Source organism: Odontesthes bonariensis, chromosome 4 (assembly GCF_027942865.1).
Source record: "Odontesthes bonariensis isolate fOdoBon6 chromosome 4, fOdoBon6.hap1, whole genome shotgun sequence".
Lineage (NCBI taxonomy): Eukaryota > Metazoa > Chordata > Actinopteri > Atheriniformes > Atherinopsidae > Odontesthes > Odontesthes bonariensis.
The window spans coordinates 31761824-31779630 of NC_134509.1; the positions used below are offsets into that span (position 1 = coordinate 31761824).

A 17807-nucleotide genomic window follows, 5' to 3' on the forward strand; every position below is an offset into this window, starting at 1 on the left:
TCCTCTCTCGTCTCCGGAAATTCTCCTTTGATGAAGAACAGGGTGAGAACAGGGAACGGCTCCACTGTTTTAGCAGTTGACATGTGAAAGCCATACCACTGGAGTCTCAATCAGTTGAAAGAAACGTTGCTCTATGAATAAAATTGAGCGGGACACAACTTCGAAGAACAAAAACAGAATAAAGTTAGCATTCTGAAAGAAATACCAGGAGTCCAAGCTGTTGAAAAGCTATCTGTTTTTTATACGACACAAGAGTGACATTTCGGAAAACAGAAAAAAAACAACAACAAATAAATGAATAAAACACATGCATTTTGGAGAAAAGAAAACTGGGTCGAGGTGACAGAGGAAGAAAGAGGGAACACACACTTTGGAATACATGAACACATCATCCTCCTATCAGTGACCTTTTAATCTTAGTGACATTTTATTCTAATACATGAATTCATAAATATAATCTTCTCTCACCATATTGCCTATCTATACAAGTCTCATACATCTAGCTATACATCTACTGCAGCATATTGCATATCTCAAATAGAGGTGGGGTAGTCAATAAGTAATTTAATACTCCAGCTTCCTTAAAAAAGGAAGGTATTACAACTGAATGAGCATAAGAAGTAAGAAGGGGGATGAAGACAAAGCAGAGAAAGAGATAAACGCTGAGGTTTCTTTAATCTCAGAGAAACGCTCTGCAGTGTTTGGACATTGACATCTTGGTGTGATATTTGCAGTTGTTTGGATGGCTGTGTGATGACCTTTGTGTGTGCTTTATATGATGCTCTGTGTGACTGCATATAAGTCCACCTGAGGTCTACCTGGTTGGGATTTCAGAGATTGTGACACAATACCAGTAGATAACGGCTCGGCGCTTTTTATCAGAATGACAAGTGCTCAGAGTTATATCAATTTGAACCACTTTGCTTGCCACAGTGCCTTATTTTCTCATATCTTGCTATGCTCAAGCAGACCTGGGTCAAATAATTGCTGGGTTTTAAAAATGGAACAGTACCTCAGCCACAACTGTATCATGTGTTCACCAGATATAAGTCAGCTGACCTGCTTCAGTGTACTAGTATATGCTACAGTTACTCAGTTATATTCTGGGCAGAGGCTTTTTAAAACTACATTCGATATTGTTGTTTTTGGCCCATACCCCTAGACTCATCCCAAAGAATAGCACAAGCAAATACTGTTTTTTTTCTGTGACTGAATGGTGGTGCTGGTGCTTCTTTGAGACTCATACAAATGATAGTCTGTTTACATGGTAACAGGCAAGCAATTAGCCCTGCCACACGGCACTCAAATAAAGGCTTGTACCAGAGAGCCTGGTGGAGCTGAATGTTTATGAGCTGATTATGTCCTAAGTAGGCCAAACCTTCTGGTTCAAAAGCAAAGCCCATCCAAATAAGGACATTCTGTTTAAACTACAAGTTATTAGTTTGTCTCTCTCTGTGTTGGGAAGTTTCTCTAGACTTTCTTAGATCCAAGGACTCAGGTCAGCTAGTCCAGTCCAGAGTCCAGACTAAACATGGAGAAGCAGCATTTAGCTGTTATGCTGCAAATAAGTGGAACAAACTGCCAGTGGAGATTAAACTTTCACCAAATGTAGACATTTTTAAATCCAGGTTAAAAACATTTCTTTTCTCATGTGTCTATGCATCTTTTAATTTATCTGGACTGTTGCCTGTTTTTAAATTCATTTAAATTATTTTATTTGTTTCTCTTTATATTCTTTTATGCATTTTTAATGCTTCTTCCACTCCCTGCTGCAATGCTTTTATTTTCTGTAAAGCACTTTTGAATTGTTTTGTACATGAAATGTGCTACACAAATAAATTTGATTTGACTTTGACTTGATTTCGGTAACCATGTAACTAGACTTTGCAGATACTGAGAAGGTGTTTCAATGTGTTCACTGTCCTGATCTCACATAACGGATTTGAGTCAGTTAAACACAGCGTCTACATCGTTTCAAAAGTTTCTGATTTTCAGTTCTACAAGTAAGCATTCACTTCAGTGATGCATCTTTCTATGTATGATTAGCATCAGAGTAGATATATGAAGGAATGGAAAAGTCTTACAGACATTTCACACTATCACAGACAAACACTATTTGATCCAGGTCTGCACGCTTTAGCCCTTTCATGTGTTTGTAGGAAGTAAAAACAGCCCACTCGGGGCCGATGCTTCCACTACCATCCTATAACACATGTTTACTCAGCAGCAGTTACATCTTCTTTTTATGTCAAAGAGACCTTTTGTCAGTTTTCAGACAAGCCTGGGTCCTCCCTTGTCCTCGTCTCCCTCTTTCTCACAAATGGAGACAGGCGAGGGAACAAAAACAAACAAACAAACAAACAAACCCCACAACCTTTCAATTTTTCACAAACCACCAAATTTGCTAAAGATGGAAAGAGGTTGATGCTACTGTTACCAATGGATATTAAAAAAAAAAAGAGAAAAGACTAGCTGTACAAAGTTCAGTTCTTCAGAGTTTGCCGTGTGTCCTGTACTGACTGTATTGTTCTGCACAAAGGTTGCGGGCACATTAGGTCAAGCAAGCCCTGTTTAATCAAATTCAACATAACCTTAGTTATTTTCAGGCCTGTCTCCGGCTTCCTGAATGTTCTGTGATGATGGTTCAAATACAAAGCCCAGGATACCACATCTTCTGAGGCCAAATCCTGGTTGTGCTAAAAGCTAAACCCCTTGTGATTACTGTTAAAACCCGTCAAAGAGCAGTCACATCCTGTGCAAAAAGGGTGTCAGAACCCAGAGGCGACCAAAATCTATTGAGAAATGACTTATTCCAAGCAGCCAAATCTGAGGAGAAATGTGAAAGTACAGACGACTGAAAGAAGAGAGAATTTAAGAATAGTTTCACAGGGCATGTGTTGACATCTCTCTCTCTTTTCTGTTCAAGGTCCAGAAATGCAAAGTTTTACACTTCCGCTACAGACAGGCAACAGGGGTTTCATCTTTTTTTCCTGCAGGTTGTATCTGTTGGCTGATTGCTGCTTTTCATGCTGAAGCCTGTCATATCACTGTCTCCTTCTGCACCTCTCGCCCTTCCCTCTGTCCAGGGGTTGGACAAGAAGCCATGGGCATCAATGCCATAGAAGTGACGGCCATCTTTATCCCGGCCAGAACGCTTAGACTGGTCCAGAGAACCTGTGCTGTTACATTTCTTCACCAGTGTAGGTACCAGGGAGCCCGGAGTGAGCAATGATGTCAGGGAGAGGCTGTTTAGCGTTTCTGACAAGTGTTCACTGTTGAGGGCCTGGCGGAAGCTCTCCCTCCCTGTCTCCATGCCCACCTTCTCATCTAAAGGGTCCATGGAGTCCTGTTGGGGGCAGCTGGGGCTGGTGTTGCCTCCTCCACTGCTCTGGCTCCTCTGGTGCCTTCGTGTAGCTTGGAGGGTGAGAGTCGGAGTGCGTCTCTTTAGCAAAGACTGACCCTGGTCGGCTGAGGGTGGACCCCGAGGGTGCAAGGGGTAGGTGGGACTAGGACTGAGGAGAGGCAAGGGGAGACGCAGGTCTTGAGCTGGAGAAACGCTGAAGCTGAGCCCTTCTTCTAGTGTGGTCTGCAGGCTGCCCTCTGAACTGCCTGTGGCCAAGGACGAGTCACTGTGGGACGGATGCTGAACACAGAGAATGATCACTGAAATCTCATAATTGAAATCACCTACACAATAAAACTTTAATTTATTTACCATATTTTAGATCATACTAATGAATAAAACAGAATGAATGAATAAACCTGATATCAAAACTTCTCTACACCATGTTTCCCCCCCACAATTTTTAGATGCAGTGAATAAAGTGGGTTTTTTTGTTGTTGTTTTTTTCAGTTTTTTTTCCACAGCAGCTGAAATAAATGATGAGAAGAATATGTTACATTTTCTCTTCTGAGTGTTCAGCTTTTCCTCTCTCGCAGAAACAAAAGACAGATAACAAAAAGGCAATGAACCCTGGGGAAATACAAATTCATTTCCTAGAGTTGAAAACAACTACATCTATTACAGTAAATGATACAAAACCCTCATGAGTAAGTAGCCAGGAAGAGTCTGTCATCCGACCACATGTTCAACTTGAATGCGACTAAAAGTGATACTTTCAACTGATCCCATCCACGACGGGTTCGCATTACTCAATCACATACAGTAACAACAAGACATGTACGAAACCTCACGCATTCTTCTAACGTGATCTACTGCCTAAACTTGTGTGTTTCTCTGTCACTATTGCAGGTATGTTGAAAGGGTGTTGTGAAGAACACAGGTGAGATATGTCAGAATGGCCAAGTGCTGTCATATTAACGGAGTGACAAAGCCAGAACTGTTACATATCTCCTGTATAAAGAAGGGATTTACTCTCACATTCTCAGTATACAACACCAGATTAAAAAGAGTGGAACCAAAAGAAAGAGGACCGGGTGGAGAAATAGAGAAAGATCACCCCAGAGGGACATAGAAGAAATAGAAGAAAAGCAACATGAGGGGATGTGAAGAGCCTGAGCCAAGAACTACAGTGTGCACAGCGTCAGTATCGCGCTCAGGGCTGGCTAGGCTAATTAGCTGAGTGCCGCAGAGCATTACTGTAGCAGCTGAGGATCACAGAGGCACTCAGGCACAAGCTAAACAAACCGAGCAGGTACGGGAGAGAGGAATTATCTGTTTCCATGGTGACAAAAGGAAAAATGGACTAAAAAAGGGAGCTTTTTATTCTTGTTTGTTTCATGCAGAAGCCAACAGATGGGAAGCGTTCATTTCAGTACTTTGATTATGACTAAAGAAACTTACCTAAAGTTTCCAGCTACAGTACAGCATCAGTGGAGAGTTACACGTGAGTTTTGTAGTTCATATTTTGCTTCTTAATGATAGACCACGAATGAAGTTGATGCTATACATCTAACTACGTCACACCCAGTCAAATGTTGATTTCCTTCTAAAATCAAATGCTTTTGTGTTAACAACTGTAATAATGCCAATAAATAAATGTTTTGTGTTAGTGATTGATGTTTTTGTTTTGTGTCTTTCCATCTAAGAAGGTACTCTACAGTATCAGGCTTCCAGATGGTCCTGTTTAGGCTCACATGGCTTCTCTATGTTATATCTTACTTTGGTAATCAGATATCTGTGTGTGGATGCATTTGAATAATGACAACTTTGATTAACTGAATGTCTGCTGAATTATGTAAGAGATGAATCCATTCATCTGGCCATGATACCTGAGAGCTCAGAGGCCTGCTTTTGGCTCCAGGTGAGCGTAGGGAGGCCCAGGAGGCTGGGGAGGCCAGCCTGGAAGGCCTTCTGTCCCCGGGACTGTCTGTATGAGCTGCAGCAGCTGGATGAAAGAAGTCTGCAGGTAGGTGAAATATGGGTGGGGGCACCCCACTAATACCACTGCAACTTCCTCCATTGTCATCTGAAACAAGATTGTCATAGTTTAGAACAGCTTTGTCATTTCTAGCGTTTGAGTATTTGTTTATTTTTGTGATTTTATATTACTACTGTAAAAACATAATATGAGGAGGCATTCACCACTGTGGTGAAAAACACAATCGCTGCATGTAGTGTTGGGACCAATCCGATCAAATATTGGTATCAGGCTCCAACAACATGTATCGGATATCGAACAGATGTCACCAATCTGTGCCCCTTTCTGCATGTTCTGGATCCAGCCTCCATAGTCTGACGTTGTTACTGATCATAATAGGGCCTACATGATCTAAGGACATTTAAGCCGAGCCAACATGTTGTTGAAGAATGAGTTAATCATTAGTTAAATCAGTCAATTACCCGTGTGACTCGTTTGCATTTTTTCATTTGTCTCAGAGTTTTTCGGAGTTTGGACTTGCTGTACAGGCAGAGGCAGAGCTTGCTACTGTTAACCCACTGCTAGAAGGAGAAAGCCTGCTACAGAGTATCAGTCTACAAGCTCAGCATGTCCTTTATTTCTGATCATTTAGTGTTGGAACGGAGAAAACATGCTGTGTGTTTGGCAAACAAAGCGAGGAGTGGAAGTTTTGTTGCACTGTTTACAAATGAAAAGAGAATTCAGCTAATACTTGCTTATGCTTTCCAGAGGATCTTGAACTCCAACAGATTACAAAAGGCTAAACTGATTAAATCAAGTTTCTCTGTTTTATCTTAAGGTTTAAGTGATCTGTAAACCATTGCATTCAACTTTTACACAGCATCCCAACATTTTTGGGAACAGGGTGGTATTCCATCTGTAATGAGACTGTGCATATAAACTGCACAATATGAAAGCTACCCTCAGGTATTCAATTAAAACAAACAAATTTCAGTGTTTTTTTTTTTTTTTTTTTTTTTTTTTACTAAAATACAGAGCATCTCTTTAGGTTCAGATAAATGCATCTTTTAAATGCTTGATAATACCCGGCATTGTGAGATGCTGGAATGTATCACATCTTGGGCAATAGGCACGGTGCACCCTGGACAGATTGCCAGTCCATTACATAAGCAACACTGAGATACTGACAACCATATCGTGCTCACTCTTGGTGCAAATTTAGAATTCGTCAATAAACTTAAGAGGCAGCTTTTTGGATTATAGGAGGGAACTGGTGGACCCACACCCACAGACCAAAAGCCTAATTAAGTTCCTGCAATTCAAATGTATTCAGATGTGTGCAAAACTGACTTGTTTGCAGAAATCTGCTTTGTTTATGATCATATTTGCTGGTCAGGTTTTGGTTTTCTACTTCCCCCATCTTTTGTTTACACACAAAAACTGTCACTGACTCAAGGTGTCCAGATCAGCCAGAAACCAGCAGCAGTGAAAAGAATATAAACAAATCAGATATCTGCTCCTTAGTGGCCATCCGTGGCTGCTTAATCTAAGAGAGAAATGGTTTCCAAAAGACAAAGTAGTTTAACGATATAATCGGAGGAAATGCAATGCTATGGCAGTTTCCTAGTCTGTTTCTTGTGACACTCTGTTTTCTTTCATCGTCATCAGTGAGATAAGAAAATTCTACTGTTTTCCAATATAACAGGGAAACGAACTCCACATAGAGTAAACACGTAACTCCTGTCTGATATACTAATGATGAGCAAGAACAGTGTCTGGTTACCTGCATCTGGATACGTTTTAAAGAATAAGTTAGTTTTATTGTTTCAACATTTTATTTGAGAGTCGTAAAATCATTTTTATAGACAAAACCCGTGCATAATTAGAGTTAAGAAGTTCTGCAGTCCGTCTCCTGCAGCTCCTGAGCACCAGCTCTGTGGGACTTCTCTTTCTTGATTTTTTACTTCCTGGAACATTTAAATCTAATGTGCTGATAAAAATACCAGAAAATGACCAGGACAAACATTTCATGAATTACTGAAGTATGCTACTTTTCTCTTGGCTTGTTATACTCTAAAAGCAACCTCTTGTTTCAACAGCTGATTGGGAAAGAACAGGAGCAGGATTAGCAGCTTGTATGGCAACAAACGGAGCATTCCTATGAAACAACATCCTGTCTCATGATCCTCTCTGTCCTTGTATATATGTGCTTCAGACATACATTCCAGGCTCCCTGGGCAGAACAGGGGCTTTATCAAATCCTCCGTTGCATTTGGGATCGGGTGGAGGTCACTTTTTATTTCTCCAGTTTACGGCTTTGTGCTGGAACTGACTTGTAACATTGACCTTCACTTTCTTAAATGATCTTACTTTGTCTTCTGGGCAAATGAGGTGGAGCCACATTTTAATGTTACCTTTGCCAAAAGCAACTGGAAACAGTAGTTTAGCCAGCCTTCGATAGAGTTCGGAAACTCAGCAAGCTATGGTTTCAGCTTGAGAGTGCCATTGAATTGGGCAGCCATCCTTGTCCCAGTGCACATGCATAGGAGGGGAACCTGGTAAGTGACTGAAGTATGTCTGGCTCTGCAAAAATGGGAGCAGTGAAGACACTGCTGCTTTCTATTTAGAACTTCATCATACATTTAAGTATAACTGAAATTCACGGCACAATGTTTTTTTTAAATACTTAAAGACACTGCAGTGATAGTGTCAAGATTGAATTAAAGCTGAGCAACATTCTAGAAATGTTTTCACACTGACAGTTGACACGTATATCTAAATGGGCTCAATTTCAATCGCAATTTCCAACAGGTTTAGCTGTCTGAGGAAATAAAAATAAAAATATTTGAAAGAGTTGCTTTTACTGAGAATTTGGCTGTGTTGATGATCAGTATGTCAGGAAAATTCCTTATGTGCACTACTTAGTATTTTGGCTCTGAGGTGCAGAATATTGCAACAATAGAAAAACCTGAACTATTGTTGTGCTCTTGCTTTTGTTATTGCATGTTGTCTGACGTATTTTTATTACCAACACGTCACACACTGATGATGGTTCAGAAGCTCCTGGTGTCATATTTGTACCACTAAGTACCCTAAAAGTGTAATTATTTTAAGTACTGGCAATTGATCTACAGCTGCCTGTTACTAGGTGAGGACTGACGATAGCAACTTGTGTTAGTTGGACGTGGCAGAGTTGGTCACCGCACTTGGAAACAAGAGAGCTTCTATAAAGAGTCTCAATGCCAAATGTTACCAAACTGCCCATTGCTATCACATTTTTGTTCTCTGTTGCTGCTTAGTTAGTTTTAGGTAAGGAACTATGGTGTTTGGTTAAGGTAAACATTGTGGATATCAGTTAAAATACAACATTTTATTGTAGTAAGCTTCTCCTCCCTTTTCTAAGTTACCACAGTAAAGCGCATTTTGTCTTATGAGCCTACACCAAGGGCTCCTGACCAAGTGTCAGTTTATTACAAGTTTGAAGTGAGCCACTGTGGAGCTCTGACTACAGAATGTACACTAACTCCTGCACCTGTTGTGTTGTTTTAGAATAAAAATGGGATGATTTATGAACAAGTATGTCACAAATGAATTAACAGTGGGAGTACCTTAACAATGAAACACTCTGGTACCTTTGCCATGTGCAGGACTCTGCTGCTCCACTAAGGGAGGATTCGAATGGGGATGGAGCCCCTCTTCAAACTGTTCCTGAACGTTGGAAGGATGAAGCCCTCTGTAGCCTCCCTGTGTGGGCAACTCCTCTGAACTATGGGAGTCACTGCTGCCCCTCTGAGAGCAAGATGGGAGAATTAGGAGAGAAATTGAAGACAAAGAAGTGAGTGAAGTGAGAAGGCGAGAGGAGATAGAGATGCAGCGAGAGTAGTCACAGCATCCAGGTGCACCGATGTTCACTGGAGCAGGGAAGATATCAAACCGAAGCATTTCATTTCCCCTTGTCATAATGGAATCAATTTGTTTCCAATTTAAAAAAGCTCTCTCATCATGCACCTTCCTTTATCCATCTATACATGTCTGATTTGAAATTGCACATGGTAACAAAAAAGTAATGGCAGTCTTCAAAGTGTCAAATTGCTTGGTTGTAAACAGGATCAAATGAACTGTTCGTCCATATCGCAGTAATAAAACAGGCCAGGTGGAACCACTGTGAACTGAAAGCACAAAAAGTGTTCTATAAAAGATGGACACATGAAAGACACACAGTCTCACACCTACATATCCCAGTACACTGGCGTCGTGTGTTAGGTGTTTAAACATGTAGTAAAGCATGTAAAAAGTTAATGGTGATTAGTAAGGAGGTGGGGTGATATAACATGTGGCTCCTCAAGGTCCTAAAAATATCAAATTAAGGCTAATGTAAGGCTAATAAGGGTTTGACGCCAGAAAGGATTTTTTCATGTATGACTGTTTCAAATGTACTGCAGGGGGCTGCGTTGGTATAATAATAAAATAACAACTTAATCATGAAGATGAAGAATGATATAACTCCAATTCCAGAAAAGTCAGGATGTTGTGTAAAATGTAAATAAAAACAGAATACAATGATCTGCAAATCTAACAAACTGATATAAAAGACAGCAGGGTTTATAAAGCATGTTCACACATGTTTTTTTTCTTTAAAAACCTGCATTTGTTGATGACAGTGATCACGGGGAAGATTTCTGGACGTGTCCATGAGCCTGTGCAGTCATTTCCATGAACGAATCATGGCTCCTTTTCAAATGCAGTGCCACCTCACTTTCTGAGATGTTCATAGATTATCAAAATCTTTTGATGATATGTTGAGAAAAATCATTCTGTAATTGCTTCACAACTTGTAGATGCAGTTTTATTTTTTCTTCTGAGAGACACTGCCTTGCTAAGGTGCTCTTTATGCCACTGACCTGTTGCCAATTACATAACCAAATTGGCTTCAAGGTTTTCCTTTCAGTGTTTCTCTTCAGTTGTAATTAGACTTCCCCTGCCTTTTTTCCCCTAGTCCCATCTGTTTTTGAGACATGTTGCAATCAAATTTTCCCGATAAGCTGACATTTTCCAAAGAAATATCAAAATGTCTTCCTTTCAGCATTTGATATATTTTCTATCTTCTGTTGTGAATGAAATAATGTTTTGTGAGATTTGCAAAACATTGCATTCACTTTTTATTTACATTTTAGACATTTTCAAGATTCAAGATTCAAGAGGGTTTATTGTCATTCCAGCCATATACACAGTATACAGTGCAATGAAATAACGTTTCTCGAGAAGTTTTTCAGTGCAACAAACAGCAACAATAAAGAACAGCTGGGACAACAGAGGTGATCAGATCAGTCTCTGAGCGTTGAGGAGTCGTATGGCCTGGGGGAAGAAGCTGTTTTGTAGTCTGGTGGTGACAGACCGTATGCTGCGGTACCTTCTGCCAGATGGGAGGGGTGAGAAAAGTCTATGTGAGGGGTGGGTGGGGTCTTTAAGAATCCTGGTTGACTTGCGGATGCAGCGTGTGGTGTAGATGTCTGAGACGGAGCGGAGAGTGGCTCCAATGATCTTTTCAGCCGTCCTCATCACACGCTGAAGGTTTTTGCGGTCCAGTTTGGTGCAGTTACCGAACGAGGCGGTGATGCAGCTACCCAGGAGGCTCTCTATGGTCCCTCTGTAGAAGGTGGTGAGGATGGTGGTGGGCTCTCTTCAGCCTTCTCAGGAAGTGGAGACGCTGCTGAGCCTTCTTTACGGTGGAGCCGGTGTTGAGGGACCAGGTGAAGTTCTCCGCCAGATGGACACCAAGGAATTTGGTGTTCTCCACAATCTCCACCGGGGAGCCTTCGATGTGCAGAGGCTCGTGGTCCCTCTGTGCTCTGCGGAAGTCAACAACCATCTCTTTAGTTTTGTCCACATTCAGAGACAGATTGTTGGCTTTGCACCAGGTGATCAGCTTTTCCACCTCCTCCCTGTATGATGACTCGTCGTTCTTTTCGATGAGACCCACCACGGTCGTATTGTCAGCGAACTTGATTATGTGGTTCGAGTCGTGTAGTGCTGTGCAGTCGTGGGTTAGGAGTGTGAACAGCAGTGGACTGAGCACGCAGCCTTGAGGTGCCCCTGTGCTCAGTGTGGTGGTGCTGGAGGTGTTGTTTCCAATCCGGACTGACTGGGGTCTCTCCGTAAGAAAGTCCAGGATCCAGTTGCATTTTACAGCATTCAAACTTTTTTGGAAGTAGTAGAAGACATAGTGAGGCTGATGTTGTTTGAGGTCTGACTCACAGTCAGTGTCCCAGCTATGTCATCCCAAAGTTTTTTGATGGGGTTGAGGTCAAAGCTCTGTTGAAGTCCAACAAGTTTTCCTGCACCACATGTGCGCAGGGACAAAGTTCAATATTGCTGCATTAACGCGAGAAAGCTAACGTCTGATGATTTTCAGCTATGCGATGCACATATCCCAGGAATGGACAGAAGAACAAGTTCCGAGTTGTATTATTTTATAAGGTTAACGTCTTGCCCAAATGATGAATTACAGCCCATCGTAGACAACAGAAAATCCCAATTGTGCGTATACTGAGTGTAAGAACCCATTTTGTCATATGACATGTGCATCTCGCGTAGAAGACATTTGTACAAGTGAGCTCAAAACAGTGAAAGTCTGTTTCATGTGAATGAATGAGTGGGCATACCTGACTGCGTCTGACAAGCAGCTGGTAGCTGCTGTGTTCCTCCAGGCTGAGGTCATCAGGTAAAGCTGGTGACGACGATTTGTCTGACAGCTGCTCTGACATCAGCGATGCCTGTTCCACCTCTGCCAGTCGGATCTGTCTCACACACACACACACACACACACACACACACACACACACACACACACAACGCAGCCAGTCACAGTGGGGCAAAAATTTGTCGACAGACTGTCAGGAGAGGCAAAACTCTGAGTTACTGTTTAGATACTTTTAATTTCTCTCAAAATTTCACAACAATAACAACCTTTTTTAAAGACACGGTCACAGCTAGAGATAGAAAATATCTTTCAGCACATATTACACGAATGAAAATACCTTACACAAGCTGCAGTTTAAATCCATGACGACTTAAGACTCGCATAACGTGGGGTATGACAGCAAGTTCAGTGCTGTTCAGTGTGTACTACAGGGTGGAGATTTTCTGTGTGTTTTTGAAAAATAATGTTTCTATTTTTCCAATAGTTTAAAGAAAAAAATAACCCATCCATAAAATTGGATCGTTTCAATTTAAAGAGACTGATAGAAGTAGAGAGAAACTGAAAGATGATGAAGGTACTGGAAGCTATGCAGAAGCTATGCAGTCAGGTCCCACCTCTTCACATGCAGCGTTATATGTAAAGCACACCGATAGCAAACTTCTGTGACTCATACAATAAAGCACACACACACCACACAACTACAGAGATAAAGAGCCATTGAGCGCATATTAAAAGTGTAAGACAGATTGATTCACATCCGTCTGCATTATGGTGAAATTGTAGTGTGCACGACATACAAATGTGTTTTAAGTAAGTATCATTTGGTGGTGAAAAGTGTAACTGGAACTTTAAGGGTGAACATGGCTTGATTGTACAGAGAAAATATCACAATATTCCTACAGACAAGAGAAAGTAATACAGTGCAAATTCTGACAGTAATGGATGTAGATATTTCCACCACGAAAACTAATTACATTCACATTTCCACTGTATCTGAATTTTGTTTTGAATAGAATACAATCACATGAAAAATGAATTAGAGGAATATCATTTAAAGCGCATGTATCCTGAAACCCTCTGGGATAGACATTAGATTTCGTCAGCTAGGCCTCAACATTTCACATATTATTTTCCAGATCAAAATATTTGGAGTTCTTGAACACTGATAAATTTACCCACTTACTGTTATGACAATAGCATTACAGCATTGCATTGTCCTGACAAATTTCCGGTGCACATTTGCATTTTTGTTAACTTCAATAAGTTTAAAAGGATCACTTCTATTTATTTAGCATATTTTTGATAAAAAACTTCTCTTAGATAAATAACTCTATATAACTAACACACTATCAAACTATATTTTGATGGAGCGCTAAGCTATGCAGCCAAGAACTGATATCTGGCTCTCTGTGCTAGTAGACACCTACGTTTTACTCTCATTTAAGCCATCCAATAGTTTCTTTTCTTTTCTTTGTAACGACAGTGAGCTACTATCTTTATTTCTCAGCGTGACAATTATACATTATACATGCATGCACCGTCGGCCTCTATGTAAGTGATAATCACAATATGTAATTCATGCAATGACAATCACTAAAACTATTTCAATCAAACTGACCTTTGACTTTTCATATGATATTGTTATTGATAAACACTTTACCTTTATCAGTCCATTAAATCATGCTGTTAAGATTTTATGGCTGTGCACCACTCGTCAGATAAATAATAATGCCAGCAGAAAGAAATAAATCAAAGCACCATACTCTGTGGTGAACAAAAGGATCAAAAGCCTTTATTAACATGGCTGCATGACTAAAAAAAAAAAAAAAAAAAAATCAACCATATCAGTTTTCCTCAGGCTCAACAAAATGAGATGGTTATTTATAGCTCCCTTGCCTGATAGAAAGACAGACCGGGAGTATGCCTGTGTTTGAATGCCCAGCACTCACCTCTTGTGGATGACTTTTGCAGTCCTTGCAAACAGGAGAAGAGCAGTAGTGGTGAAAAACTGAACCAGAGAGGTTGTCAATCAAGTCTCCCTCCAACGAGTCCTTTATCAGCAGAGACACACTGTCCAGCCACTGGCTCTCCTGCACACACACACACACACACACACACACACACACAAACAAACGCACGCACTGTTTGACTTTTTGGACGGCTGTTAGAACAAAGCAACAACGGCTACTCTAACAGTTCAATGCACATTTATTATCATGATATTAAGAATAAACTAATTATTAAATACGTTTTTGCATGACAAGAGAGTAGCACCGATCGTATCGTGTAACAAAGGCCGGCATGGGATGCAATTTCCAAAATGATGTACGATAACTTTCATGTGTCACTGCTTCTGTCAAACAACAAACACAACATTTGTCATGAAACAAGTTACTGGAACTGCCAGGAGCAAAGAATGAAAACTGTGGCAAACATTCAGCAAACTTATGACTCTCAATAAGACCACTGGCCCTCTGGCAACGCTCTGTCATGGCTCCAAACTCAAAGACCTTTTGTCACTTTATCAATCTGTTACGTTCTGTCGGCAAATTTTATCCTTCCACAAACCTCCATCCCAGCTGATGCACATCTTATTGTCATTAACCTGCCTTGAACCAGTTGCATACATTTTGTAGGAAAAAGGCTGCCACTGTCTCTATGTCAGTCGCAACCTTCTCGTTTGTTTGAAATCTCAAACCTTCCTATTTTCTCTTCTTTCATGTTTCTCTTTCATCACTTCTTCTTTTGTACAACACGCTGACTACATCATGGAATGTGTTGTTTAATTAGGCACCATCTGTTGAAGCCAGTGTTATTTTCAGCTGCTGTTGACAGCTGCGAGACAGATACCACTGACATTTGCCTGCTTAAATCCCGGCTGAAGGAGAAGACGAACATCAATGTGGTGATCTTTTGGGGGGGGGGGGGGGTTTGAATGCAAAAAATGATTAAATAACACCTAATGATGTTAAAAACTATTTATTTTGATTGGTTTAGCCTCCAGGTATCTCTGTATTTTTGTCATTCATATTGTTTTTACTACAATTTCTTTCTCTTGATATGGTTTCCCTGGAGACTAGACATTTTGTATGCTCTTCTTCTCTTTCCACTCAAATTTTTAAATTTCAGACTGCTTTTTTTTTTTTTGCCATAAGTGCTCCTCCCTCCTGTTTTTGTCCAAATACTATAAGAGTGTCTGCAAATGGGTGTGAGGTGAGGAGGAGAACCACAGCTAAAAGTAAGTCCCTGGCAGCACATACCTATTCAGTATGAGCATAGTACGCATTGTTTTAAGTGCTGCAGAATGCACAGTGAGGGGTGAGGCAGCTTGATTGATTGACTAGGCTGGGGACATTTGGTAAATGGTGCCCATGATCCTGTTTGATTCACTGCTATTTCCTTTCTAACTCTTAGAAGTGCCCTGTCCTTTGCCCTGTACCACACACATTTTCAGATTTGAAAGAGGAAAACATCAAGAATCATTTTAGATTTTCGGACAAATGATGCATATGTTCGTACATATGAAAAAGAAACTCTTATCTGTATCCAGATCTGAGGTGCTGTGTCCTTAAATTTCTCTTTCTTTCCAAGATGAACACTAAATTAATAACACCCTCTCAACACACCAACTGTCCAGGCGTCCTGGGGTGAACTGGAAGGTTTAAGTTCCATTCTTTCTTGACGTAGGTGTGTCTGTGCATTTGTGATTACAGCAATGTGCCTTCCAGGAACGACTGTCTGAAAGTGTGAAATAAAATAAAATAAAAAGTGGACTCTTGCAGATTAGGTAGATCGTATCTGAGCTCTTGTGCTCATCAATATTATAACACAGCGTAGAAAAAAGGAGGACATTTACCTGGCAGTAAAACAAAAAAGAGATGAAGCGACTGCTCTGCTTGTACACAGAAATACAGACAAGAAGCATCAAGCTTTTATTAGGGTCTTTTCCCACGCCACTTGTAGATATTTTCTCGGTGGCCATGGAAACGAGTGCTAGTTACAAAACAAGTCAAGAATATCTCCAAAGGCTCTTGTGGTGACAGTTTCAGGCAAAAAGGGAGTCTAACCTGAATATTTAGAAAGTTACATGTTACTTTGTGTGCTGGTTATCAGATGCCCAAATGTAATGGGTCGGGATTTGTTGGTTTATGCTGTTTCTTGAAATGAGAATTAAATAGTACTAACACGCTCTGTGACACACATTCCTCTAACTGCATTAGTGGAGGAAATGAGGTTTTTGGACACTTGGGTGTGTGTGTGTAAATGTTTTAGATTTCTCTAACCCTATACTACTCATACAAACTATATATCAAATCTAATTTTCTAAGTAGTTTGAGATTCTTTTTTGTTGTCATTCTGCGTGTTGTAAATGTGTTTTGGTATCCATGTGTTCCTTGATAAAAGATAAAAAAAAATCTCACTATAAATGCAAATACGAAAAGGCCCTTGGCCGAGCTTTCAATCTAGGAAAGCTATTTGCTTGTTAATCAGAATGGAGATTAGAAATATAGTGTACTTTTAAAGGCACATAAAAAGAGCTTCCTTTTGCACTTCCATGTCTCCTGTTACTCGTTTCCTGGTTAAAAATACCAATAGCCTGACAGACAGTGAGATATAAACACAATGAGCCTGAGGTAGAGCCTGCCACCCACTCACAATTTCATCGCTTCTTCCAACCATTCCAGTGTTAGCATCTCTCACTGTTTCCCCATCCTCTGCTCACACCCCCATTGATTCAATGTCATTCTTTCAGATGGGTGACAGAGTTAATTTCCCTCCCTATGAACCAAAGGACAAAAGATTATTTAGGTTCATTAAGTTCCCACGGCATAGTTACCAACAAAACAGCGTTTGTTGCTGATGGGGAGGAATCTGATTTCTGATTTAAGCTTTTGGAGGAATAACACGTTTTGGGGTTGTCGGGTTGATAATTGATTTGACGGCTATGAACTGTATTCAAATGGGTTTGAATAAAACTTGTTTACTTCATTTCAAAGTGTTCTTATATTTTGTCAATGAATAAACTAGACTCAATTGAATTAATTGTCATAATTGTGGAGTCAAAGTTACACCAGCTCTTTTAAAGGGGAACTCCGGGGCATTTGAAGCGCAATCCCATTGCTAGAGGTTGTGAAATACTGACGGTAGGACACAGACAGGTGCAAATCTGCGCTCCCTGTGCGGCGATTGCGCTGTTCGCGCAGCCTGTCATGCGAGGCTAATACGTGGTGGCTAAGGGGCAAGTGCTAACCCTTCCACGTAAAACAACAACTTGCACACAGCAGAAACGTCACACCACTTTATAAACCATCAAAACCATATGCATGGTTCTCACATTACTGGCATGGGGACGTGACAAAACAACTTTATAAACAGCGTGTCACTTACCTCTTGTTGGTACGCTCGCGCATGTGAAAGCCCAAAAGGGTCAATGGACGATAATCCCATATACAAAACATTTATCTTCTCTAGAAAAACTGCGTTCAAGTATTTAAAACATTAAAACAATATTACTGGGCATGTATGTAGAAAGAATGCCTGCAAAATCCTAGATCAGTGTGGTTAGTGTAATTCCTTTTTCCTTACATTTTTTTAATCAACTAATAAATCTTTAAAACATATTGCACATAGTTGTGTTTCTGGAATGCAACAAATCTGAGTTTGTTATCAAGTTTCCGCTCTGTGTTTCTGGTTGAGCCTAAAGTAACCTTTAAGGATCCATTTAGCTGCGGAGACTGTGAAACAGAGAAAACAGTAAAAGAGAACAATGTGCTGAGACTGGAATT

General features: G+C 40.5%; 1 protein-coding gene and 1 long non-coding RNA gene across 2 annotated transcripts in view; one reads left to right on the forward strand and one right to left on the reverse strand.

The window, feature by feature from the left end:
- Positions 1-235: 235 nt before the first annotated feature.
- Positions 236-17807, reverse strand: part of LOC142378949 (voltage-dependent T-type calcium channel subunit alpha-1I-like) — a 158818-nt gene continuing 141246 nt past the window's right edge. Inside the window, exons 32-36 of the mRNA XM_075463966.1 lie at positions 13971-14111; positions 11984-12118; positions 8954-9110; positions 5233-5429; positions 236-3643 (exon numbers count right to left, since the gene is read on the reverse strand). Coding sequence (XP_075320081.1) covers positions 2978-3643; positions 5233-5429; positions 8954-9110; positions 11984-12118; positions 13971-14111 — 1296 coding nt within the window. The 3' untranslated portion in view covers positions 236-2977. The remainder of the gene's footprint in view (positions 3644-5232; positions 5430-8953; positions 9111-11983; positions 12119-13970; positions 14112-17807) is intronic.
- LOC142378950 (uncharacterized) lies at positions 4507-5364 on the forward strand. Its single transcript, XR_012769638.1, has 3 exons — positions 4507-4655; positions 4747-4847; positions 5265-5364. It is a non-coding gene; the product is annotated as an uncharacterized LOC142378950 (long non-coding RNA).